The sequence below is a fragment of the Callionymus lyra genome, chromosome 6 (genome assembly GCF_982586985.1).
Source record: "Callionymus lyra chromosome 6, fCalLyr1.hap1.1, whole genome shotgun sequence".
Taxonomy (NCBI): domain Eukaryota; kingdom Metazoa; phylum Chordata; class Actinopteri; order Syngnathiformes; family Callionymidae; genus Callionymus; species Callionymus lyra.
The window spans coordinates 20657534-20682544 of NC_141823.1; the positions used below are offsets into that span (position 1 = coordinate 20657534).

Sequence of the window (25011 nt, forward strand, 5' to 3'; positions counted from 1 at the left end):
CTAAACATATTGAAACAAGTAGAAGCAAAACAGGAAGTGTGTCACAATAAAATCACAAGACATGACACAAACTATGAAGGATGATAGATGACACAAGTAAATAATAACTCATTTACTCTGATCACAAGAACAACATAGTTAACAAACTTTAATGCAGTACAACCAAACACGTTATACAGAATATTTGCTGGACTGTGATCGAATCTAATTCCACATCTATATCAGCGCTGATCATAGATCATTAGCAATAGAATGAACACCTTTGTCCTTCCCAGGATTATCCAAATTAAGTGGTGAAGCTATGATGAATGTATGATTCTTGTTAAGGTACTACTAGTTGATCCGATGACAACGGAATCGCAGTAACCAATCACTTGTTAGATTAACAATTATTATACACTATACGTATACGCCATACTTAAATTAATGCTAAAAGATAATCAAAATATAAAGTATAAATTACTAGCTTCATCTAAGAGCTTAAACGTTTGAATACACATTCACAATTAACATTTCACTCAGACTGACACACTGATTTCAAGACAAGCTTGGAACAGAATTAGAGACATGACACCGGTTATTTAAACGTCTGTTTGTCTGCCTTTTCACACCTTGGGTCGTGGATCAAACAGCGAAGCGGGATATATCCAGGAGGGGTGGGGGGCTGGAAGACAGAAGCCCCCACCCGAGCAAGAGGGCAAGTTAGGAAGTTTCTCAGCGGGTGATCAAGACACAGGCAAAATGAAAGAACCATTTGCCCCGGAAGAGACGACCCCGGGCCGGGAAATTTGCCTTAAATATTGCAATGTTTCTACAGCTCGAGAATGTAAAGATGTAAAGTGTAAAGCCTGTATTTTGTTTGACTTGAAGCGGCGAATACACGACCCGTGACACTCTGCATTGACCTTTTCTTTCCACAAAGCGAAGCATAAGAGCCAGGAAGTGACGGCGTGTTGGAGCGACTGGAACGGACTCCTGTTTTGACCGTTTTACACTCATTAAGACTGATGTTGGTGTTGGCTGATGTTACCTACTTAATTTGGATAGGACAATAAAAGGATCAAAATACGGAGTCACTTCCGTTGCTCAAACACGACGTAACCTCCGTCCCTAGTCTTATACTTCGATTTGTGGAGAAAGATGAACCATCCAGAGTGTGTACAGGTCGCTTTATTCGCCGCTTCAAGTCAAAGAAAATACAAGATTCAAATAAAGATCGGACCGGACCCACTTCTCCTGCCGACTTTTCAGATTGACAGTCACGGGCAGAATGATCCCGAGCTGTAGAAGGCTCGCTGTTTTTAAGTCAAATTTCCCGTCAAGGAGGTCGTCTTTTTCTGGCCAAATTGTTCTTTTAAATTCCCTGTGTCACCGATCCCCGCTGAGAGAGTTCCTAATTTGTCTTCCTGTAATCTAATTATTGAAATGTTCTCGGGCGGGGGTCACCTTCCTTCTTGGGGTGTCTCTGGCTTCTTTTCCGTCCTTCGCTCCCCTCCTCCGGGATCTCTCAAGCTTCGTGCTTTGATATACAATTTAAGGTGTGATTCACAGATAAACAAGACTCTAATTCTGATCCAAGCTTGTCTCGAACAAGTGTGAATCAGTCTGAGTGGAATGTTGATTTTGAATGTGTGTAGCCAAACGTTTTTTCCGCTCTCAATTCAAACGAGTAAATTGTACTTTATATTTTGATGATCTTTTAGCATTACAATTTTAATCGAAAAACTCAAAAAGCCACATTTTTAGGTTTCCTTTGTCTCCAACAATTTCCTGCAAAGGAGGGCTACACATTTTTGTTAAATAAAAGCAAAACATAATCAACCAACCAAATCAATGTTAACACTATTTATTTATGTTGCTATAGACTTCTCTGTCAGAACCATGTCTTCTAAATGAGATTGTTCAAGCATTGTACAATAAGGATGCAAGAGTAACCATTCTCAGTCTCATTGATAGATTCAACTTCTGTAATTAACCAATTACTGATAAAAAAAACTTATATATCTCATGGGCTTTGTAATGCAATGTTGTACCTATTTTTTAAAGTGAACTAGAATCCTCTGTGCATCACCGTCTTGCCCATATTTCCTTCTAACCAATTGTTTTTATCATTACTTATCTACAGACCTTTCTTAACCAACCATTTCAGCAATCTGATTCACACATCCACTTCTACTCAAAATTCTTCCCCTTACTTACAACTGATGGACACAGGAGTCACTCTGTTTACAACCTGTGGAATGCCAGCAGGGGGTCTTTGTCCTCGTTCTATACTGTCCTCACAACACAACTTCCTCCAGCCTCCGTATAGTACTGCAGCAAGTTTGACTCAATACATCTCCAGTTCCCTGCAATAACACAACCCAACACATTCAGTTAGTAATAGCCATACACTTTAATTTATTTATTTTTCTTGCTGATATCCTAATCTATTTTTACCATTTCAATCAGCATAGAAAATCTGTCTTTATTAGTTTTTGTTTTTCTAATAGAGCCAGTCTGCGTTTTTCACTAAACAACATGCTTGTTTTCCTCCTTCTAATGACCTCTAGGTCTAGAGTAATGTTTTTCACAGTTTCCCCAAGAATATCTTCTTCAGGCATCGGCATGCCCCAATCAGGTTGATTTCCAACCTTTCTCTGCTACTTAGCCCATTCATACCAGTTTTTCACAACATTATTCCGATCCAGCAGACAGAGCGAAACATTACAGCACCAAATTATCCTGTTCCACGAGACTGCCATTGGTGTGGCATTCAGCTGGGATTAAATTAATTTATTCTGTTTTAACCTATAGCTAAACTCAGTATTATTGGGCGTCTGGCGCCGCCGTGCAGTCCCGTGTGATCTGTGCGCCCCGAGTCCCTGTGGTGTGTTTCACCCAGTCTGGAATCGGCTTCCTAGTCTGTCCTAGTCGGACGACAAAAGAGGCGGGTTAACGCATTCAGTCTTTTCTTCGCAGTCAGGGTCAATGGTCAATCTGATTGGTCGAGTGCTGTAAACACTAAATAAGCAGCGATGGCGTGGATGAAAACACACTTTTATCGAAAACTTCGCACCAATATTATCATGTGAATAAAGCAGAACAATGCGGCGCAGTCTAGACATGGTAATCTGGTCTTCCTTTAGTACAGTTCCATAGTACATTATCACATCATCTTGTGTCACAGTTTCACAGTTACTAATGATGTGTCACAGTTGTGACACATCATTAGTTGTGTCATCTTGTTCTTCCTCTTTATGTTCTTCTTATTTTTTTTTTTTTTTTATTTTATTTTTTTTTTATTTTTATTTTTTATGTATTATTTTTTATTGTTTATGAAAAATTGCTGGCTATTGTAAAAAAACAATTTCCCAAAGGAGACCTCCTGAGGGATCAATAAAGTTTTACCTTACCTTACCTTACAACATTGGAAAACATCTCATCATCTCCTGCTCCATGTATATTGTCTTGAATTGTTGTTTATCTCAACATTTGTACATTATCACCGTGTCTGATTCTTACATGGTCATTTTGTGGTAGAAATGATACAGAAGGAAAATATTGTTGACATTACCTTAATGATCATTCTACATAATCACAATTATTTCTCTATCTCTTGCTCAATACATACTGTATACAGAAAAGCCCTCCAAGCTGCCGCTGTGAGATCCAGGACTTCACCCACTTAATGTGTTTTTTTGTGACGTCTTTCTACCACAACAAGAAGACCAAGGGTTGACAATGCCAGTGGCTTCATAGTCGTGTCGTTATCCATCGTGTTTTATCTTTTGTTCAATGAGAGATCCCGGAGGAGGGGAGCGAAGGACGGAAAAGAAGCCAGAGACACCCCAAGAAAGAAGGTGACCCCCCGACCGTTCTCAACTAGTCTCAAAGCTTTTCACTTCTCTCTGGCGTCAACACAGATGAGTGCAGCTGCAGCGCAACACACTGTCGCACATGCGCAGAACGTACACTTTTACCGACAATATCTTTGGTGGGTTCCGAGGCATTTTTTCAAGGGACGGGGGCAGAATACTTCAGACCACACAGGACTGCTTGACGGCGTCAGACGGCCGACAATCCCCGCTGTGTGCCCAGGCCTTTAGAGGGCATAGCACTATGTAAAGGAACCCCTGAGATATCTAGACATAACTTCAGGTTGCAATTTGTGCAAAGCGCTCTAACCATGTCGCCCAGGTGCCCACTCTTTCTCGACTGAATCACAATAGGAAGAAGTGTAGTTAGTATCTCCCATCTTTTATGGAGGGGGCTTTGAGTTATTGAGATTTATCAAAGACAATAATAGCCTTGAGGATTGAGCGATAGCAAAGCTTTGTCTAGATAATTTAGGGGTTCTATGACATTGCAGTGACACTGTGAAACTGGGGGACCGGGTAAAATGTTGAGGGATTAGAAATACAGTTTAGGTAAGAAAAGTAACAGAGACAAACAATAATAATGCTTTATTCTTTTTATTCTTCAAAGATTACCCATAGTTAGAAATAAATAAAAATAGAACACTTCTGAAAATTAAAGATCATTTTCACCACATATATATACACATAGAGAGGTATTAGAGTTTAATTATAGAATTTAAGACTAATTTCCTGGTCACTTCAAGTGGAATACATTATGCAAATATGTACTATGTAATATGACCTGTAGGTTGATGTCATCTGCCTAGAGGATCGTAGCACCACACAATTGTGACCAGGTTATTTCAGTCATAACCTAGATTACCAAAAGGCTGAATGAGTGGAGGATTTGATACACAGGTTAAAAAGCGTGAAGCTTGTTACGAGATGGACTGGCAACAGGTTGTAAGTCAGGGGGTGGCAGGCCAGGACATGTGACACTGCTGTCAGGATCCAAACCAATGGAGGAGTATGTAACAAATCCTGGTTTGTCAAAGGTAATATGTGAGTTGATCCATGACTGGTACCCCGACACTTTAGCGTAAACTCCAGGAAGATTAGGGCGGGCACAACCAAAGCCCCAACTGACAATACCAGCTTGAACCCACACAGTCCCATCTTTTATCATCATAGGACCTCCAGAGTCCCCCTGAACACAAAAAACATGTGAAAATTGATGATCAAGATCCTGATTTATACTGGCATTGTGCTTCAAAAAGTACACGTCCTACCTGACAAGAGTCTTTTCCTCCCGCCAGGAAACCTGCACACATCATATTGTCTGTGACTAAGCCGACTCCATTGAGACAGTTGCACTGTCTGTAACCAACGACTGGAACCTCAACTTCTTGTAGCGTTTCAGGGTATGGCAGAAGCACTGAGAGAAATGAGTGGAAATCAAATTTTATGAGGACTATTTTGCTTGTAAGATGACATTTTAAATAGCTGAGACAACATCATTAACTTACCACCCTCATTAACTGATCCCCATCCAGTGACCCAGCTGTCAGTTCCAGCATTGAACACACTGTTGCTGTCTGCCAGACATACTGGTCTTATGTAATCTGTGAAAGTAATTGGTGAGGAGAGTCTGACCAGTGCGATGTCATTATCCATTGTGTTGGCGTCATAATTTGGATGAACGACGACTTTGGCAACACTGAAGGAAACTTCATTTGGGTTATTTCCCTGCAGACTTTGACGACCCAGAGACACCTGCCATTCAGACGTGCTTGTGCTTAAAGAAAATTGATACATGTCAGTCATGCAAAGATAGCAACTTAGTTCATTTTATCTATGACACAGACACTAACCTGCTAAAGCAGTGAGCAGCAGACATTATCCACTGGTTGTTGATCAGGGACCCACCACAAACATGGCTGCCAAATCTTTCGAGACTAGCCTGCCAAGGCCAACTTCCTACTGGAGCATCCTCACCACCGACAATTTTGTTGTTCAGAGGTGTGACTCCACACACTGCAATAGCAAATATCTGTTTATGAGCATATGTAAACCTTGATGTGATGTGGACAGGTTGGGGCAATGAGGCTTGTGGAAAACAAACCATTCACTGGCCGTTATGACAAAATCTCAAAAGTTATATTTGAATAGGTTAGAGGGCCTTACACTGAGCACTAGACGCAGGTAAATCCAAATTAATAGTTGTTGGTGATCTGGTAGAAACAATGGGAGCAGGTACACCACCACATGTGAAGCTGCTGTCAGGATCTACTCCACTCGAGGAGTATGTAACAAATCCTGGTTTGTCAAGGGAAATGTGTGAGTTGATCCATGATTGGTACCCCGACACTTTGGCGTAAACTCCAGGAAGATTCGGGCGGGCACAACCAAAGCCCCAACTGACAATACCAGCTTGAACCCACACAGTCCCATCTTTTATCATCATAGGACCTCCAGAGTCCCCCTGAACACAAAAATTCAAGAAAATTGATGATCAAAATCCTGATTTATTCTGGTATTCTGCTTCAAAAAATACAGTACCTACCTGACAAGAGTCTTTTCCTCCAGTCAGGAAACCAGCACAGATCATGTTGTCTGTGACTAAGCCGACTCCATTGAGACAGTTGCACTGTCTGTTACCAACAACTGGAACCTCAACTTCTTGTAGAGTTTCAGGGTATGGCAGAAGCACTGAGAGAAATGAGTGGAAATCAAATTTTATTAGGACTATTTTACTTGTAAGATGACATTTTGAATAGCTGAGCCAACATCATTAACTTACCACCCTCATTAACTGATCCCCATCCAGTGACCCAGCTGTCAGTTCCAGCGTTGAAAACACTGTTGCTGTCTGCCAGACACACTGGTCTGATGTAATCTGTGAACGTAATTGGTGAGGAGAGTCTGACCAGTGCGATGTCATTATCCATTGTGTTGGTGTCATAATTTGGATGGACGACGATTTTGACAACACTGAAGGAAACTTCATTTGGGTTATGTCCCTGCAGACTTTGACGACCAAGAGACACCTGCCATTCAGACGTGCTTGTGCTTAAAGACAATTGATACATGTCAGTCATGCACAGATAGCAAGTTAGGCCATTTTGTCTATGACAGTGTCACTAACCTGCGGACACAGTGAGCAGCAGAAATTATCCACTGGTTGTTGATCAGGGACCCACCACAAACATGGCGGCCAAATCTTTGGAGACTAGCCTGCCAGGGCCAACTTCCTACTGGAGCATCCTCACCGCCGACAATTTTGTTGTTCAGGGGTGTAACTCCACACACTGCAATAACACATGTCTGTTAATGAGCATATGTAAACCTTTATGTGATGTGGAAAGGTTGGGGCAATGAGGCTTGTTGAAAAAAAACCATTCATTGGCCGTTATGACAAAATCTCAAAAGTTATATTTGAATAGGTTAAAGGTCTTACACTCCGCACTAGACGCAGTTGGATCCAAATGATTAGTTGTTGGTGATCTGGTAGAAACAATGGGAGCAGGTACACCACCACATGTGAAGCTGCTGTCAGGATCTACTCCACTCGAGGAGTATGTAACAAATCCTGGTTTGTCAAGGGAAATGTGTGAGTTGATCCATGACTGGTACCCTGACACTTTGGCGTAAACTCCAGGAAGATTTGGGCGGGCACAACCAAAGCCCCAACTGACAATACCAGCTTGAACCCACACAGTCCCATCTTTTATCATCATAGGACCTCCAGAGTCCCCCTGAACACAAAAAACATATGAAAATTGATGATTAAAATCCTGATTTATACTGTTAATCTGCTTCAAAAAAGTACACGTCCTACCTGACAAGAGTCTTTTCCTCCCGTCAGGAAACCAGCACACATCATGTTGTCTGTGACTGAGGCGACTCCATTGAGACAGTTGCACTGTCTGTTACCAACGACTGGAACCTCAACTTCTTGTAGAGTTTCAGGGTATGGCAGAAACACTGAGTGAAATAGGTGGAAATTAAATTTTATTTGGACTATTTTAATTTTAGGATGATATTTTGAATAGCTAAGCCAACACCGTTAACTTACCACCCTCATTGACTGATCCCCATCCAGTGACCCAGCTGTCAGTTCCAGCGTTGAATACACTGTTGCTGTCTGCCAGACACACTGGTCTGATGTAATCTGTGAACGTGACCTGTGAGGAGAGTCTGACCAGTGCGATGTCATTATCACTAGTGGCGCTGTCGTAATTTGGATGAACAATGATTTTGTCAACACCAAAGGAAACTTCATTTGGGTTATTTCCCTGCAGACTTTGACGACCCAGAGACACCTGCCATCCAGACGTGCTTGTGCTTAAAGACAATTGATACATGTCAGTCATGCACAGATAGCAAGTTAGGCCATTTATCTATGACAGTGTCACAAACCTGCTAAAGCAGTGAGCAGCAGACATTATCCACTGGTTGTTGATCAGGGACCCACCACAAACATGGCTGCCAAATCTTTGGAGACTAGCCTGCCAGGGCCAACTTCCTACTGGAGCATCCTCACCACCGACAATTTTGTTGTTCAGAGGTGTAACTCCACACACTGCAATAACACATGTCTGTTTATGAGCATATGTAATCCTTGATGTGATGTGGAAAGGTTCGGGCAATGAGGCTTGTTGAAAACAAACCATTCATTGGCCGTTATGACAGAATCTCAAAAGTTATATTCTAATAGGTTAAAGGTCTTACACTCAGCACTAGATGCAGGTGGATCCAAATGAATAGTTGTTGGTGATCTGGTAGAAACAATGGGAGCAGGTAGACCATGACATGTGAAGCTGCTGTCAGGATCTACTCCACTCGAGGAGTATGTAACAAATCCTGGTTTGTCAAGGGAAATGTGTGAGTTGATCCATGACTGGTACCCCGACACTTTGGCGTAAACTCCAGGAAGATTAGGGCGGGCACAACCAAAGCCCCAACTGACAATACCAGCTTGAACCCACACAGTCCCGTCTTTTATCATCATAGGACCTCCAGAGTCCCCCTGAACACAAAAATACATGAAAATTGATGATCAAAAACCTTATTTATACTGGTATTCTGCTTCAAAAAAGGTCACATCATACCTGACAAGAGTCTTTTCCTCCCGTCAGAAAACCAGCACACATCATGTTGTCTGTGACTGAGGCGGCTCCATTGAGACAGTTGCACTGTCTGTTACCAACGACTGGAACCTCAACTTCTTGTAGAGTTTCAGGGTATGGCAGAAACACTGAGTGAAATAGGTGGAAATTGCATTTTATTTGGACTATTTACTTTTAGGATGATATTTTGAATAGCTGAGCCAACACTGTTAACTTACCACCCTCATTGACTGATCCCCATCCAGTGACCCAGCTGTCAGTTCCAGCATTGAACACACTGTTGCTGTCTGCCAGACACACTGGTCTGATGTAATCTGTGAACGTGACCTGTGAGGAGAGTCTGACCAGTGCGATGTCATTATCACTAGTGGCGCTGTCGTAATTTGGATGAACAATGATTTTGGCAACACTAAAGGAAACTTCATTTGGGTTATTTCCTTGCAGACTTTGACGACCCAGAGACACTTGCCATCCAGATGTGCTTGTTCTTAAAGACAATTGATACATGTCAGTCATGCACAGATAGCAACTTAGGCCATTTTATCTATGACACAGACACTAACCTGCTAAAGCAGTGAGCAGCAGACATTATCCACTGGTTGTTGATCAGGGACCCACCACAAACATGGCTGCCAAATCTTTGGAGACTAGCCTGCCAGGGCCAACTTCCTACTGGAGCATCCTCACCGCCGACAATTTTGTTGTTCAGGGGTGTAACTCCACACACTGCAATAACACATGTCTGTTAATGAGCATATGTAAACCTTTATGTGATGTGGAAAGGTTGGGGCAATGAGGCTTGTTGAAAAAAAACCATTCATTGGCCGTTATGACAAAATCTCAAAAGTTATATTTGAATAGGTTAAAGGTCTTACACTCCGCACTAGACGCAGTTGGATCCAAATGATTAGTTGTTGGTGATCTGGTAGAAACAATGGGAGCAGGTACACCACCACATGTGAAGCTGCTGTCAGGATCTACTCCACTCGAGGAGTATGTAACAAATCCTGGTTTGTCAAGGGAAATGTGTGAGTTGATCCATGACTGGTACCCTGACACTTTGGCGTAAACTCCAGGAAGATTCGGGCGGGCACAACCAAAGCCCCAACTGACAATACCAGCTTGAACCCACACAGTCCCATCTTTTATCATCATAGGACCTCCAGAGTCCCCCTGAACACAAAAAACATATGAAAATTGATGATTAAAATCCTGATTTATACTGTTAATCTGCTTCAAAAAAGTACACGTCCTACCTGACAAGAGTCTTTTCCTCCCGTCAGGAAACCAGCACACATCATGTTGTCTGTGACTGAGGCGACTCCATTGAGACAGTTGCACTGTCTGTTACCAACGACTGGAACCTCAACTTCTTGTAGAGTTTCAGGGTATGGCAGAAACACTGAGTGAAATAGGTGGAAATTAAATTTTATTTGGACTATTTTAATTTTAGGATGATATTTTGAATAGCTAAGCCAACACCGTTAACTTACCACCCTCATTGACTGATCCCCATCCAGTGACCCAGCTGTCAGTTCCAGCGTTGAATACACTGTTGCTGTCTGCCAGACACACTGGTCTGATGTAATCTGTGAACGTGACCTGTGAGGAGAGTCTGACCAGTGCGATGTCATTATCACTAGTGGCGCTGTCGTAATTTGGATGAACAATGATTTTGTCAACACCAAAGGAAACTTCATTTGGGTTATTTCCCTGCAGACTTTGACGACCCAGAGACACCTGCCATCCAGACGTGCTTGTGCTTAAAGACAATTGATACATGTCAGTCATGCACAGATAGCAAGTTAGGCCATTTATCTATGACAGTGTCACAAACCTGCTAAAGCAGTGAGCAGCAGACATTATCCACTGGTTGTTGATCAGGGACCCACCACAAACATGGCTGCCAAATCTTTGGAGACTAGCCTGCCAGGGCCAACTTCCTACTGGAGCATCCTCACCACCGACAATTTTGTTGTTCAGAGGTGTAACTCCACACACTGCAATAACACATGTCTGTTTATGAGCATATGTAATCCTTGATGTGATGTGGAAAGGTTCGGGCAATGAGGCTTGTTGAAAACAAACCATTCATTGGCCGTTATGACAGAATCTCAAAAGTTATATTCTAATAGGTTAAAGGTCTTACACTCAGCACTAGACGCAGGTGGATCCAAATGAATAGTTGTTGGTGATCTGGTAGAAACAATGGGAGCAGGTAGACCATGACATGTGAAGCTGCTGTCAGGATCTACTCCACTCGAGGAGTATGTAACAAATCCTGGTTTGTCAAGGGAAATGTGTGAGTTGATCCATGACTGGTACCCCGACACTTTGGCGTAAACTCCAGGAAGATTAGGGCGGGCACAACCAAAGCCCCAACTGACAATACCAGCTTGAACCCACACAGTCCCGTCTTTTATCATCATAGGACCTCCAGAGTCCCCCTGAACACAAAAATACATGAAAATTGATGATCAAAAACCTTATTTATACTGGTATTCTGCTTCAAAAAAGGTCACATCATACCTGACAAGAGTCTTTTCCTCCCGTCAGAAAACCAGCACACATCATGTTGTCTGTGACTGAGGCGGCTCCATTGAGACAGTTGCACTGTCTGTTACCAACGACTGGAACCTCAACTTCTTGTAGAGTTTCAGGGTATGGCAGAAACACTGAGTGAAATAGGTGGAAATTGCATTTTATTTGGACTATTTACTTTTAGGATGATATTTTGAATAGCTGAGCCAACACTGTTAACTTACCACCCTCATTGACTGATCCCCATCCAGTGACCCAGCTGTCAGTTCCAGCATTGAACACACTGTTGCTGTCTGCCAGACACACTGGTCTGATGTAATCTGTGAACGTGACCTGTGAGGAGAGTCTGACCAGTGCGATGTCATTATCACTAGTGGCGCTGTCGTAATTTGGATGAACAATGATTTTGGCAACACTAAAGGAAACTTCATTTGGGTTATTTCCTTGCAGACTTTGACGACCCAGAGACACTTGCCATCCAGATGTGCTTGTTCTTAAAGACAATTGATACATGTCAGTCATGCACAGATAGCAACTTAGGCCATTTTATCTATGACACAGACACTAACCTGCTAAAGCAGTGAGCAGCAGACATTATCCACTGGTTGTTGATCAGGGACCCACCACAAACATGGCTGCCAAATCTTTGGAGACTAGCCTGCCAGGGCCAACTTCCTAGTGGAGCATCCTCACCACCGACAATTTTGTTGTTCAGAGGTGTAACTCCACACACTGCAATAACACATGTCTGTTTATGAGCATATGTAATCCTTGATGTGATGTGGAAAGGTTCGGGCAATGAGGCTTGTTGAAAACAAACCATTCATTGGCCGTTATGACAGAATCTCAAAAGTTATATTCGAATAGGTTAAAGGTCTTACACTCAGCACTAGACGCAGGTGGATCCAAATGAATAGTTGTTGGTGATCTGGTAGAAACAATGGGAGCAGGTAGACCACGACATGTGAAGCTGCTGTCAGGATCTACTCCACTCGAGGAGTATGTAACAAATCCTGGTTTGTCAAGGGAAATGTGTGAGTTGATCCATGACTGGTACCCCGACACTTTGGCGTAAACTCCAGGAAGATTAGGGCGGGCACAACCAAAGCCCCAACTGACAATACCAGCTTGAACCCACACAGTCCCGTCTTTTATCATCATAGGACCTCCAGAGTCTCCCTGAACACAGAAATACATGAAAATTGATGATCAAAAACCTTATTTATACTGGTATTCTGCTTCAAAAAAGGTCACATCATACCTGACAAGAGTCTTTTCCTCCCGTCAGAAAACCAGCACACATCATGTTGTCTGTGACTGAGGCGGCTCCATTGAGACAGTTGCACTGTCTGTTACCAACGACTGGAACCTCAACTTCTTGTAGAGTTTCAGGGTATGGCAGAAACACTGAGAGAAATAGGTGGAAATCAAATTTTATTTGGACTATTTACTTTTAGGATGATATTTTGAATAGCTGAGCCAACACTGTTAACTTACCACCCTCATTGACTGATCCCCATCCAGTGACCCAGCTGTCAGTTCCAGCGTTGAACACACTGTTGCTGTCTGCCAGACACACTGGTCTGATGTAATCTGTGAACGTGACCTGTGAGGAGAGTCTGACCAGTGCGATGTCATTATCACTAGTGGCGCTGTCGTAATTTGGATGAACAATGATTTTGTCAACACCAAAGGAAACTTCATTTGGGTTATTTCCTTGCAGACTTTGACGACCCAGAGACACCTGCCATCCAGATGTGCTTGTGCTTAAAGACAATTGATACATGTCAGTCATGCACAGATAGCAACTTAGGCCATTTTATCTATGACACAGACACTAACCTGCTGAAGCAGTGAGCAGCAGACATTATCCACTGGTTGTTGATCAGGGACCCACCACAAACATGGCGGCCAAATCTTTGGAGACTAGCCTGCCAGGGCCAACTTCCTAGTGGAGCATCCTCACCACCGACAATTTTGTTGTTCAGAGGTGTAACTCCACACACTGCAATAACACATGTCTGTTTATGAGCATATGTAATCCTTGATGTGATGTGGAAAGGTTCGGGCAATGAGGCTTGTTGAAAACAAACCATTCATTGGCCGTTATGACAGAATCTCAAAAGTTATATTCGAATAGGTTAAAGGTCTTACACTCAGCACTAGACGCAGGTGGATCCAAATGAATAGTTGTTGGTGATCTGGTAGAAACAATGGGAGCAGGTACACCACCACATGTGAAGCTGCTGTCAGGATCTACTCCACTCGAGGAGTATGTAACAAATCCTGGTTTGTCAAGGGAAATGTGTGAGTTGATCCATGACTGGTACCCCGACACTTTGGCGTAAACTCCAGGAAGATTAGGGCGGGCACAACCAAAGCCCCAACTGACAATACCAGCTTGAACCCACACAGTCCCGTCTTTTATCATCATAGGACCTCCAGAGTCCCCCTGAACACAAAAATACATGAAAATTGATGATCCAAAACCTTATTTATACTGGTATTCTGCTTCAAAAAGGTCACATCATACCTGACAAGAGTCTTTTCCTCCCGTCAGAAAACCAGCACACATCATGTTGTCTGTGACTGAGGCGGCTCCATTGAGACAGTTGCACTGTCTGTTACCAACGACTGGAACCTCAACTTCTTGTAGAGTTTCAGGGTATGGCAGAAACACTGAGAGAAATAGGTGGAAATCAAATTTTCTTAGGACTATTTTAATTTTAAGATGACATTTTGAATAGCTGAGCCAACATCATTAACTTACCACCCTCATTGACTGATCCCCATCCAGTGACCCAGCTGTCAGTTCCAGCATTGAACACACTGTTGCTGTCTGCGAGACACACTGGTCTGATGTAATCTGTGAACGTGACCTGTGAGGAGAGTCTGACCAGTGCGATGTCATTATCACTAGTGGCGCTGTCGTAATTTGGATGAACAATGATTTTGGCAACACTGAAGGAAACTTCATTTGGGTTATTTCCTTGCAGACTTTGACGACCAAGAGACACCTGCCATCCAGACGTGCTTGTGCTTAAAGACAATTGATACATGTCAGTCATGCACAGATAGCAACTTAGGCCATTTATCTATAACAGTGTGACCAACCTCCTGAAGCAGTGAGCAGCAGACATTATCCACTGGTTGTTGATCAGGGACCCACCACAAACATGGCGGCCAAATCTTTGGAGACTAGCCTGCCAGGGCCAACTTCCTACTGGAGCATCCTCACCACCGACAATTTTGTTGTTCAGAGGCGTAACTCCACACACTTCTACAGTATACCATAACACAAATACATTTTCTTGATATTTAACAATTTGTTCGTTTTTGGCGACATGTGAAGTCACTTACCTTCACTGGATGCTGGTGGTTTGATGGTAGCAGTTACTAAAGTTCCAGGGGTAGGTAGACCGGGACAGCTAAAACTGCTGTCAAGATCCACACCACTTGATGATAACTTTTCAAAACATAATTTTTGAGGTTTTACGCGCCTGGCCAACCAGGATTGAAAGTTTGCTACTTTAGTATAGACTCCTGGCTTATCTTGGCGAGCACAACCAAAACCCCAACTAATGATTCCAGCCTGGACCCAGTCAGAGCCTTGATTTATAACCAAAGGCCCACCTGAGTCACCCTGTAAAATGTTGATTAATCTGTTGGTTAATCTGAAAACGTTCAGGAACACTTGCAAACCACCCTACCTGACAAGAGTCTTTTCCTCCTTTGAGAACACCAGCACACATCATGTTGTCTGTGACTGAGCCAACTCCATTGAGACAGTTGCATTGTCTGTTGCCAATGACAGGAATCTCAACTTCTTGTAGAGTTTCAGGGTATGGTAAAGGTGCTATAGAAATCAAATTGGGTAAGTAAACCTGTTACATCTGTAAAATGTGACGACTCTAAAAAACAAATTTAAATCGTACCTCCCTCTGCCGTGCTACCCCAGCCAGTCACCCAGATATTTTTTCCACTGTGGAGCACACTACCACTTGCTGCTAAACACACTGGTTTAACACTCTTTATACGAGGCACCGGTCTTGACAGTCGGACAAGTGCAATGTCGTTGTCAGTGGTGGAACTGGAATAACCTGGATGCAAAATAATCTGAGCCACTCTTCGTTGTATTCTCCCACGACTTTTGCCTTTAAGGTTCAGAAGTCCAAGCTGTACTTTCCATTTTCGCCGGTTGGTGCTGCAAAATAACCAAAACTTCAAGTTTTGAAAAAACTAACAGCTATTAAGCAGTATCATTTTTACTAACCTGCTGAAGCAATGAGCGGCCGAGAGCACCCACTTAGTGCTGATCAGGGAGCCACCACAGATATGTTGTCTCATCATCTGCAGGCTAACCTGCCAGGGCCACCGTCCTGCTTGGGAGTCATCCCCTCCAACTATTCTGGTATCATTTTGCTTGGCATACGCTGTAAAAACAGATCATTCAAATCAGTCATGAAGATTTAGACCCAAAAGAACATGGTTGGTTAAGGGTATTCTAATCAAAGCCAGAATGTTGTCAAGTTCATTATTCAAATACTTTTTTTTTTTTAGGTAAACTAAATCCAGTTAAGGGCTTTGAAACCTATTGATTATTTGTATGAATTATTTGTCAAATAGTTATGGTAATGGTAAATATAAAATAATGTAAATTCATAAATAATAGCAATTATCATGATGATTCTGTAATGAATATAATGGCGCTTTATACTGTTTTTTGTTGTCTTAAACAAGCGAGGAGTTAAAAACAATTTATAAACCACTAAATTATGTTTTCTAATCAGCTTATTGTTCGAAGTCAACCAGCCGAACAGTAGATATGTTGTCTTTTAATCTGCAGTCTAACCATCGTCCCGTTTGTACATCAGATTCTGAATTATCGTTTAATGCCATTATTAGTGGAGGAGAACCACTTATTGGGAAATTGTTTCGATAAAAATGTGCAACATCAAAAACTAAGAAAATCATCAATCATGATCTCTATCCTAATATATATTATCTGCGTACAAAATAAACCCTGGTAGGAACAACAGGAGCGTGTTGAACAGGTAGAACAGCTCAGTAGCTCAAATATTAAGCAAGTTACAGCCTTTTAAAAGTTGAAAGTCCTTTAATATATGAACACATTGTAAAATACATTTTTGTAAAAAAAATAAAATAAATTTATATACTAAAGAAACCTTTTTTTTTTACAGTATGCCAAAGAGACATATAAAGAAATGATTAAAATAATATTACTGTAATTATTATTACTAATGGTGAGTTAAGTTGTAAGACTTACCTGCAGCCAAGACACTCAGTGTCAGGAGGACACTGATCCATCTTTCCAAAGTCATTGTGGAATACCAGGGAGTTCAAGGCTCTGCGCTTATATAGGCTGATGTTTCAACATATTACGTAAACAGGTGTGTCCCACCTCATGACGTTCAAGATGAACGAGAGACCAGTTTTCAGGTTCATGGAAGAATTTGCCCATCAGTGTCAAAGAACATCAACTAATTACATGTTGTGTTTCTGTCTCTTTTAAGTTGAGAGAAATAATAAAGATCGTTTAACCAAAAATGATATTTTGCCTTGACAAAGACAAGTCAAAGGGAAATTAATGCAATAATCACAAGTAATTGTGATTCTGTGTTTGTGAAAAAGACCAAATATAATATCTTAACATCTCCCATGCAGACAAATGCTGTTCTGCTGCAAAATGTGACCAAACCAGCCAAGTGCCATTTAAATCCCAAACTATGGTGACAGATAGCACATTCTTGCAATTTCACACATGTGGGAAAGTTCAAACATGGAACATTTTGTACTTCCTTTAGTGGCTTTTTAATTTTAACAAAACCTGACGCGTTGCAGAGACTTAGAATTAAGGTATCTTGATTAAATTCATGTTGCAAAAACAACTTGAGTCATGTTTAGAGTGTTGGGGGGGAAAAATGATTCATTGATGTTTCCAGCAACATGTAATTGCAACAATTTCCGATTCATCTGTCACACCAAAAGAATACGCAATTAATAAATGATATTATTTATCTCTTTGAAATAGACTAAATAATTGAATAAAAATGTTTATTATAGGTCATCTCCCCATCCCCCCGTTTTTAATTTGTAACAAAGGGACACGCTGTGTAAAATGGTTGTTGAGAACCTGCCCTGACGCTTTTCAAAAGATGGCTGTCGTGTGGATTGATGGAGACAAGGATTATGTAAGACCAAATGGAGAGCTATTTGTGTGACCATCTGTCAACCAGTCTTTGAACAAGAACACAAGGAACATAAAGCATATTTATGGGCATTGAGGGACAAAGATCTTCAGAGGTGAACTGAGTGTTGTTTAAAAATGAAAAAAAAACAGCTAGATAAAATGAGAACATTTTTAAGAGCATGCATTTGTAACTAGTGGTGGTTGTAGTTAGTTAGTGTAGCTAGTTTGATGCAACTTTGGGTCCTTTCCTTGAGTTCAAGGTAAGGTAAGGTAAGGTAAAACTTTATTGAAATTGTTATTTTCCAATAGCCAATACATACAGCAATTTTTTATAAAAAATCAAAAATAAATCAAAATAAAATAAGAACAAGAGAAATAAAGAGAAAGAACACAATTACACAATCTAAGTCTAAAGATAAAGATAATCTGATCAGATGACGAATTAAAGGCCTGTAAATAATATCATATAATTTAAATTTAAATTTCCGAGGTTGATAAAAATTACCACACAAAAAAGTTGATCAAATGCTTGCTCTTCATCCTTTAGTACTACTTCTACTACCACAATAATAATTATAATAATATTTTTGTACTCATCATTTTTTACAATTGTGCCAATTTCACCAACATTAATTGGGCTTAACAATAAAACTTAAATCACAATTCAATTTAACTGATTGAGGAAGTTTAGGGTTTTGTTTTTTAGTCTTTTTTTCTTCCTGATTCCCAAGTGAGGTGACTCACTGATAAACCAAACAAATTGCAATGATTCTGTGTTTTGATATTTAGAAGACAATACATGTGCATGTGCAGATAAGGAACTGGTTCTTATCTTAAACATGGAGGGATAATGTTCTTTAACACAAAAGCTTTAGTTTAGCTTCCTCCATACGTAAGACAACTGCTGGAATTGCATCAAGCGTCTTTATAAGATAGACTTCATTTTATGATCATTTTCTTTATACAGAAAGCATCAGGTTTACATTAACAGTATTTACATGAGCAACAATATATCAGTTGTAAATAAATAGTTGTAATAAAGTTCTACCTAACCTAACCTAACCTAGTTGTCACTCTACGAATTGTGTCTTAGTTTCCCATTAGTGATGGGCACGGCAGTTCTTTTGAGTGTACTGAATCACTAGAATCAGTTCATTAAAATGATTCGTTCAAAAGATTCGTTCAGTTCGTTCATTCACCAAATCAATAACTCTGTGCTTATGGAGCTCTGACTGCAATTTCTTCTACTTCCTGAACGCAGCCAAACAATCCGTTACTAGTTTTAATGATTCAGACCCGAGGTTCACGTTTACTGCACTTGAGGGACAATGCAAAAAAAAAGACGCCCGGTGCGTTCATGGACAAGGACGAGTGACATTCGCGAGGAATTAGCAAATAGAGAAGATCTTGAGGTGTGTCCACAGCCGAACTTGAATCCTCGTTCACTGACCGAATCCCTGACGCGCGAATCACCCGGAAGAGAATCCTTTTCACTGACCGACTCTTTTCGAGAATCCCCGGATGAGACCTCGTTCACTCACTGACCAACTCTTTTCGAGAATCCCCGGATGAGACCTCGTTCACTCACTGAACGAATCTTTGAGAATCCCCGGATGAGAATCACCGGAATAGAATCACCGGATGAGAATCCTCGTTCAGTCAAAATAAAACAAAAATAATAATAATAATAAAATGTAATATAAACTTAAATGCAATCAACAATAAATTAAAAAGGCCTCGTTTAAGTAAAAACAAATATTAAAATAAGAAATCCTTTAAAACTAAATGTTCTGTAGCGGAGTCCCTCTCTCCCTCCTCAGTCCCTCCCCCCGCACCCACGAGTAGCTGCGTCGTTCGCTGACGCCGAGGATTCAGCGAGTCATAGAATCATAGAATCATCATCATCATATCATGATAATCATCATCATAGAATCCTCCCACCGGCACGATCGCGGCTGAGTGAGTTCAACTGAACTGAGAAAGGAACGAATCACTTCATGAAGTGATTCGGTTCAGTACGTTCACTCAAAAGATACGTTCTTTCGAACTATTCGTTCGCGAACGACACAACACTATTTCCCATGGTTCAGGCAAAAAACAAAGCAAAAGCCACTTATCAAAATGAATGCTGGTCAGATGTCAAATGTAAGGCCTGTAAATAATATAATATAATTTAAATTTAAATTTCCGAGGTTGATAAAAATCTCTATTACCACACAAAAAAGTTGATCAAATGCTTGCTCTTCATCCTTTAGTACTACTTCTACTACCACAATAATAATTATAATAATATTTTTGTACTCATCATTTTTTACAATTGTGCCAATTTTACCAACATTAATTGGGCTTAACAATAAAACTTAAATCACAATTCAATTTAACTGATTGAGGAAGTTTAGGGTTTGTTTTTTAGTCTTTTTTTCTTCCTGATTCCCAAGTGAGGTGACTCACTGATAAACCAAACAAATTGCAATGATTCTGTGTTTTGATATTTAGAAGACAATACATGTGCATGTGCAGATAAGGAACTGGTTCTTATCTTAAACATGGAGGGATAATGTTCTTTAACACAAAAGCTCTAGTTTAGCTTCCTCCATACGTAAGACAACTGCTGGAATTGAATCAAGCGTCTTTATAAGATAGACTTCATTTTATGATCATTTTCTTTATACAGAAAGCATCAGGTTTACATTAACAGTATTTACATGAGCAACAATATATAAGTTGTAAATATTAGTTGTAATAAAGTTCTACCTAACCTAACCTAACCTAGTTGTCACTCTACGAATTGTGTCTTAGTTTCCCATGGTTCAGGCAAAAAACAAAGCAAAAGCCACTTATCAAAATGAATGCTGGTCAGATGTCAAATGTAAGGCCTGTAAATAATATAATATAATTTCCAATTGAAATGTCCAAATATTAGGAGTTGTTAACCATCTCTATAACCACTCAGAAACAAATCCAGAAGATTACTGTTGGAGTTCAATTTATTTTCACTGTTGTTGGTATGTTACAAAATGTATTGGTCTTCATCAAAGTCATATTTGTTTTGATATTCTCTTTTTTAATTCATAGCATCTTAAATGAATACGACTTTAGTTTTATTCCCTGTTGGAGTCAGTTCAATTAAACTTGTGTTTCTATTGAATTTGTTTCTCTATCAACCAATTTAAGTAATTTTTATTAGATAATAAAGTTATGGAGTTTTTTGTCTATACGTGGTGACCAAAGATGTTAATTCATCAGGGAAGATTTCATGGAAAGCTGCTACGTTGTGTAAAGCACTATAGTGTTTTAGACACCATTGAGTGTGTACGCACGGCACTCCCTAATTTGGACGCACTCTAGCGAGGGGATTTTTTGACACCGTGTCTGAATTCAACCACAAATTCTCTGTATTTCAAAAGATCAATGTGCAATTAATCCAGTGAGCAACAGGCCTCGTCACAGCAGAAACATGGTGGTCACAGTGTTTAAACACAGTTGAGAAAGAGACAAAGGAACATCATGGTTGGACATCCGCAGTCTTGGATCTGTTCATGGCTGGAATGCATATAAAATCATTTTCCACCTTTCAAGTTAGAATCAAGCCTTGTCACGGCAGACTGATTACCTGTGAATGTTGTTGCAATTCTGCTTTTACAATTGTAATTTTGGTTTAAATGTTTTATATATTATTAACTCTTTGCTAGATGTTGATACTTTTTCCATTGACCCTGATCACTTTTTTTTCTTTGCATTGTTGGTATTGAGTTGTGAACCTGATGTGTTTCATACACTGTCTTGCGACATGTAGCCTGCTCCTCAGATAACACACGAGAAGGTCAGTGCTTCAGAAGCTCCTCACACACACAAGATACTCATGCTGTTTTTTCTTCCTTGTGTTTACAGACTCTTTTGTATTTGTTCACAATGAATTAGCTCTGACAAAGCGTGAGTAACACCTTAAAACCTTGCTTGACAGGCGGGGGATTTCAATCATTTTTGATTGTGTAACATCATGTTTGAATGACAGCCTGTCAGCAGCACAGCCACAGCATTTTAAAACCTGCAATTTACTATTATTGAAGAATCCTCTTATTTCTGCATAGTTATGAACCTGAATTTCAGCTTCCTCCTGTAGTAAAAAGAATGAAGACTAAAAAATATTTTAACGTTTAACCTTTAACCGTGCATTTGCAAGTATTTCAGCATTTCTGGTTTTGTCTGAAACTCAAATCTTAAATTTCCAAATCCTTATATAAGTAATTTACTGGTTGTGTGAGTGAGAATCGCGTCCGATAATGAAAGAAATACAATGACACATTTAAACAGTTATGTCATTGAAAACAGCTTGAGCTTGCCCACAGTCATGCAGAGACTATTATTTCCACGTCATGAGCATAATTTAAAGGGATTTGTGATTTGGTAACCTGAAGATTTCATCATTGCAGTTGTCGTATTAACTTCAACCGCTAATGGTAGGTAGACAAGGCACATAGTGCAGCATTTGTCAGCTGATTGGGACTCAATGCAGTTTCTCAACAACGATGGTATGTGTGGGCCGTGGGTATGATGCAATGTCAGGGAGATTCATCATTGGTCTTTCGGTCTGTATAGAAAAACAAAATATAAAGGAAAGATGTCAACTTGTTCTATTCCCTGCCTTTGTTATTATCATGGTAGAAATTATTGAGTTGAAAGCTAATGCTGGTAGGCATCACAAGGGGATGGAAAAGGAAGAGAGGAGGTCATGGTCATGGAGAGAAGTCTGGATCCGTTGAGATGGTTGTGGTGGAGTTCCTGGATCCAGCAGCAGCTTTGGAGGTGGAGCCTAGAGCTGCTGAAGAGATGCAGAAGGAAAGTGGTTTTAACTGCACATGTGATGAATATAATGCAGTAAAGTAGGATACAGAGAGAGAGAGAGAGAGAGAGAGAGAGATTTGTGTCTAAAAACTCCTCCAACAATCTGAGTTCAGTAAAAGGAAGTTTGGGGTCATCCAGGACTTGATATGTGTAATACAGGACTGTAGTTGTTTTATCTGATTTCTTTCATCTGGCTTCATTGACAAATACAAACAAGTGTCATCAGCATAACAATAAAAGTGTATAGATTGGTTTCAAATCGCATTGCAAAGCATATAGATTGTGAATAGGATTGGACCAAGAACAGAACCTTGTGGGACACCATAGCTGACCTTAGTGTGTGTTGAGAGAAGTGATTGATATTTACATCATGTTTACAGACTGATAGATAAGATTCAAAACATTTAAGCAGTACTTATACCAATGTGTTTTTTTTGTCTCTGTAGAAGAATTTGGTTGTCAACAGTATCAAACGCAGCACTGGGTCCATATAAACTATCAATGAAACCAGGCACTGATCAGTTGTAGAACCCCTGGATCATAAGTGGGCTTTTGAGGGACATAACCTGATGCAATTGACGAGTTAATAATGTCAAGTTCAGGTGTGCTAAGTCAGAACTAACTAGCGGTTCAGCTATGTGTTTGCTAAACCTTTAAAGAACAGACAAAGCTAAAGCTCAAAGATAGAGAGTTATACTGTATCAGTCATAACTAATAAAAATAAACCATCATTTAAAAAATATATATATGCAGGAATAATATGGTCAAAATATCAAGGAAGGTTGAATTAATCTGACCTCAATAAAGGAATAATAAAGATGAGCAAAATGGAATTGGGTTCTTTAAGCAACCTTGTTTAACACATCCATGAATCCCATTGTTCGTTTATATCTTTCCCTTTGCCCCCTGGTATCTATGATATTAATTCATGTCAAGACTTACATTTAATATCTTCTTGCTTGTAATCTATGATTCAAAGAAAGTCACAGCTAAAGCCTATGTGGACAACGTAAGCGCATTTGCGCATTTTCATTGGACAAGTAGCTTTTGTCAGTCTGTTAAGCAACTTAACTTAAGCAACACGAGTCATGTGCTTTTAGATATTTGGTGATGTAATACCCCCCCTTGTGGATCATCTCTAGAATGCTCCCTCGAAAATTACTACTTTATAACAATGAATGATTTAATAAATGATCTCCATTTCCTTCGAGTAAGTAACAAAAAGCAGAAGAAATATTCACAAAATTGTTTTAATTGATGTATTAAAACATAGAGCAAGGAGATTATTCTTTAATAACACATCCCAGATAGTTTACTCTGCATGACCTTTGAACCCGTCATGTTAAGACAATCTGAGGTACATTAACATTTGTTTGTTTGTTTGTTTTATCTGTAATCTCACAACAGGAGTAAATTGCATAGAAGTATTTTGGCTTCCGGAATTCCACCAGTGACCTGCACTATTTGTTCTTTTCCTTCTTCTGTCCGATGGCACTGCGTCTTTTGAGGTTGGTGAAGAGCAGAGCAAAGTTGACGATGTAAGTTGACACACAGACCATGCAGAAGTCTCCAAGTACAAAAGCTAGAATCGACGCAAGATACACTGATCCAGCCACGGACACCCAGGAGGAAAACACCAGAAGTAGAGCCGCCTTTGTGGACATCGACATTCCTGAAATAAGATGAAAGGGTGGATTATTATTATTAAATGATTACTTAATATTGTGCAGGACTTATTACACATTATCAGGAAACAAGTCACAAATGATTTTGTTTTGATTTTTTTTTACCCCCTGTAACACAGACTACTCAACGGTATTTAGGTAAACATGCATACTAACCAAGGCCCAGCTGCAGAGTGTAGAATATGATGCCAAGCACACTGTTGGGCTGATTTAAAGGACTATCTTTGTCAACAAAGATCTGCACCAAACCAAAACCTCGCCCCCACCTGCAGACAAAAACAGATTTTTAGAAGAAACTGTTGGTGTGATGTCAGTGGGTTGTAAACAACGTGGCAGTCACACAGCCATGAGTAAACCTGCTTAAAGGTTTGACACATGTGGGTCTGGCTCTGGGAATTCAATCAGATTCTAAAAATCACACACACACACAAAAAGCGTTATTTACAAAAGGTACATTTTTCTGCAGGACTCGTACCTTGACGTGAAAACTTTGGAGCAGCTCACGGACGCCCCCAGGTCGCACATCGCTTTGTACTCAGGGTCGTGCTCCTTGGACAGCTCGACGTGGAGCGCGTAAACTGACAATAACAAACCAAGCACACAAAGAACGACGCGCACTTTCCTCTCCCACCTCGGCACACTGCGCTCAACAGCCATCTTTTTCATCTGGATACCAAGAAAAAATGTTGGAAAAAAATAAAAATCACAGCATAAGCGGTTCTTTCAGGCTCCCCTGTGGGCGACGTGTTAAAAGCCACACT

The 25011-nt window shown here is 40.4% G+C and overlaps 3 protein-coding genes and 1 pseudogene across 3 annotated transcripts; all 4 read right to left on the bottom strand.

Annotated features, from left to right (window-relative positions):
- Positions 1–4758: 4758 nt before the first annotated feature.
- Positions 4759–7722, bottom strand: LOC148077499 (transmembrane protease serine 9-like). The gene is made up of 10 exons (XM_087793214.1): positions 7678–7722; positions 7297–7594; positions 6985–7147; positions 6640–6908; positions 6403–6548; positions 6033–6321; positions 5711–5873; positions 5366–5634; positions 5129–5274; positions 4759–5046 (listed from the first exon to the last, which is right to left on the bottom strand). The coding sequence occupies exons 1-10, from the start codon at positions 7720–7722 to the stop codon at positions 4759–4761; spliced, it is 2076 nt and encodes a 691-aa protein (XP_087649340.1).
- An 813-nt stretch (positions 7723–8535) lies between these two features.
- On the bottom strand, positions 8536–12119 carry LOC148077500 (transmembrane protease serine 9-like; annotated as a pseudogene).
- A 279-nt stretch (positions 12120–12398) lies between these two features.
- LOC148077501 (transmembrane protease serine 9-like) lies at positions 12399–16851 on the bottom strand. Its single transcript, XM_087793216.1, has 14 exons — positions 16797–16851; positions 15783–15942; positions 15445–15713; positions 15220–15365; positions 14870–15152; positions 14624–14789; positions 14280–14548; positions 14043–14188; positions 13673–13961; positions 13352–13514; positions 13010–13275; positions 12771–12916; positions 12497–12688; positions 12399–12437 (listed from the first exon to the last, which is right to left on the bottom strand). The coding sequence occupies exons 1-14, from the start codon at positions 16849–16851 to the stop codon at positions 12399–12401; spliced, it is 2589 nt and encodes an 862-aa protein (XP_087649342.1).
- Positions 16852–23796: 6945 nt separating this feature from the next.
- vkorc1 (vitamin K epoxide reductase complex, subunit 1) lies at positions 23797–24998 on the bottom strand. The gene is made up of 3 exons (XM_087794160.1): positions 24726–24998; positions 24407–24516; positions 23797–24237 (listed from the first exon to the last, which is right to left on the bottom strand). Exons 1-3 carry the CDS (start codon positions 24914–24916, stop codon positions 24026–24028), a joined length of 513 nt encoding a protein of 170 aa, XP_087650286.1. The 5' UTR covers positions 24917–24998; the 3' UTR covers positions 23797–24025.
- Positions 24999–25011: the final 13 nt, after the last annotated feature.

Coding starts and splice junctions, on each gene's coding strand:
- LOC148077501 (XM_087793216.1), bottom strand. CDS start 16,851: ATGACTTTGGAAAGATGGATCAGTGTCCTCCTGACACTGAGTGTCTTG. Junction 14,790..14,869: donor ACCACCAGCATCCAGTGAAG/GTAAGTGACTTC, acceptor GGTATACTGTAG/AAGTGTGTGGAGTTACGCCT. Junction 12,689..12,770: donor GAGGAAAAGACTCTTGTCAG/GTATGATGTGAC, acceptor TTCTGTGTTCAG/GGAGACTCTGGAGGTCCTAT.
- vkorc1 (XM_087794160.1), bottom strand. CDS start 24,916: ATGAAAAAGATGGCTGTTGAGCGCAGTGTGCCGAGGTGGGAGAGGAAA. Junction 24,517..24,725: donor TCCAAAGTTTTCACGTCAAG/GTACGAGTCCTG, acceptor TTTTGTCTGCAG/GTGGGGGCGAGGTTTTGGTT. Junction 24,238..24,406: donor CACTCTGCAGCTGGGCCTTG/GTTAGTATGCAT, acceptor ATCTTATTTCAG/GAATGTCGATGTCCACAAAG.
- LOC148077499 (XM_087793214.1), bottom strand. CDS start 7,722: ATGATGTGTGCTGGTTTCCTGACGGGAGGAAAAGACTCTTGTCAG. Junction 7,595..7,677: donor GAGGAAAAGACTCTTGTCAG/GTAGGACGTGTA, acceptor TTTTGTGTTCAG/GGGGACTCTGGAGGTCCTAT. Junction 6,322..6,402: donor GAGGAAAAGACTCTTGTCAG/GTAGGTACTGTA, acceptor TTTTGTGTTCAG/GGGGACTCTGGAGGTCCTAT.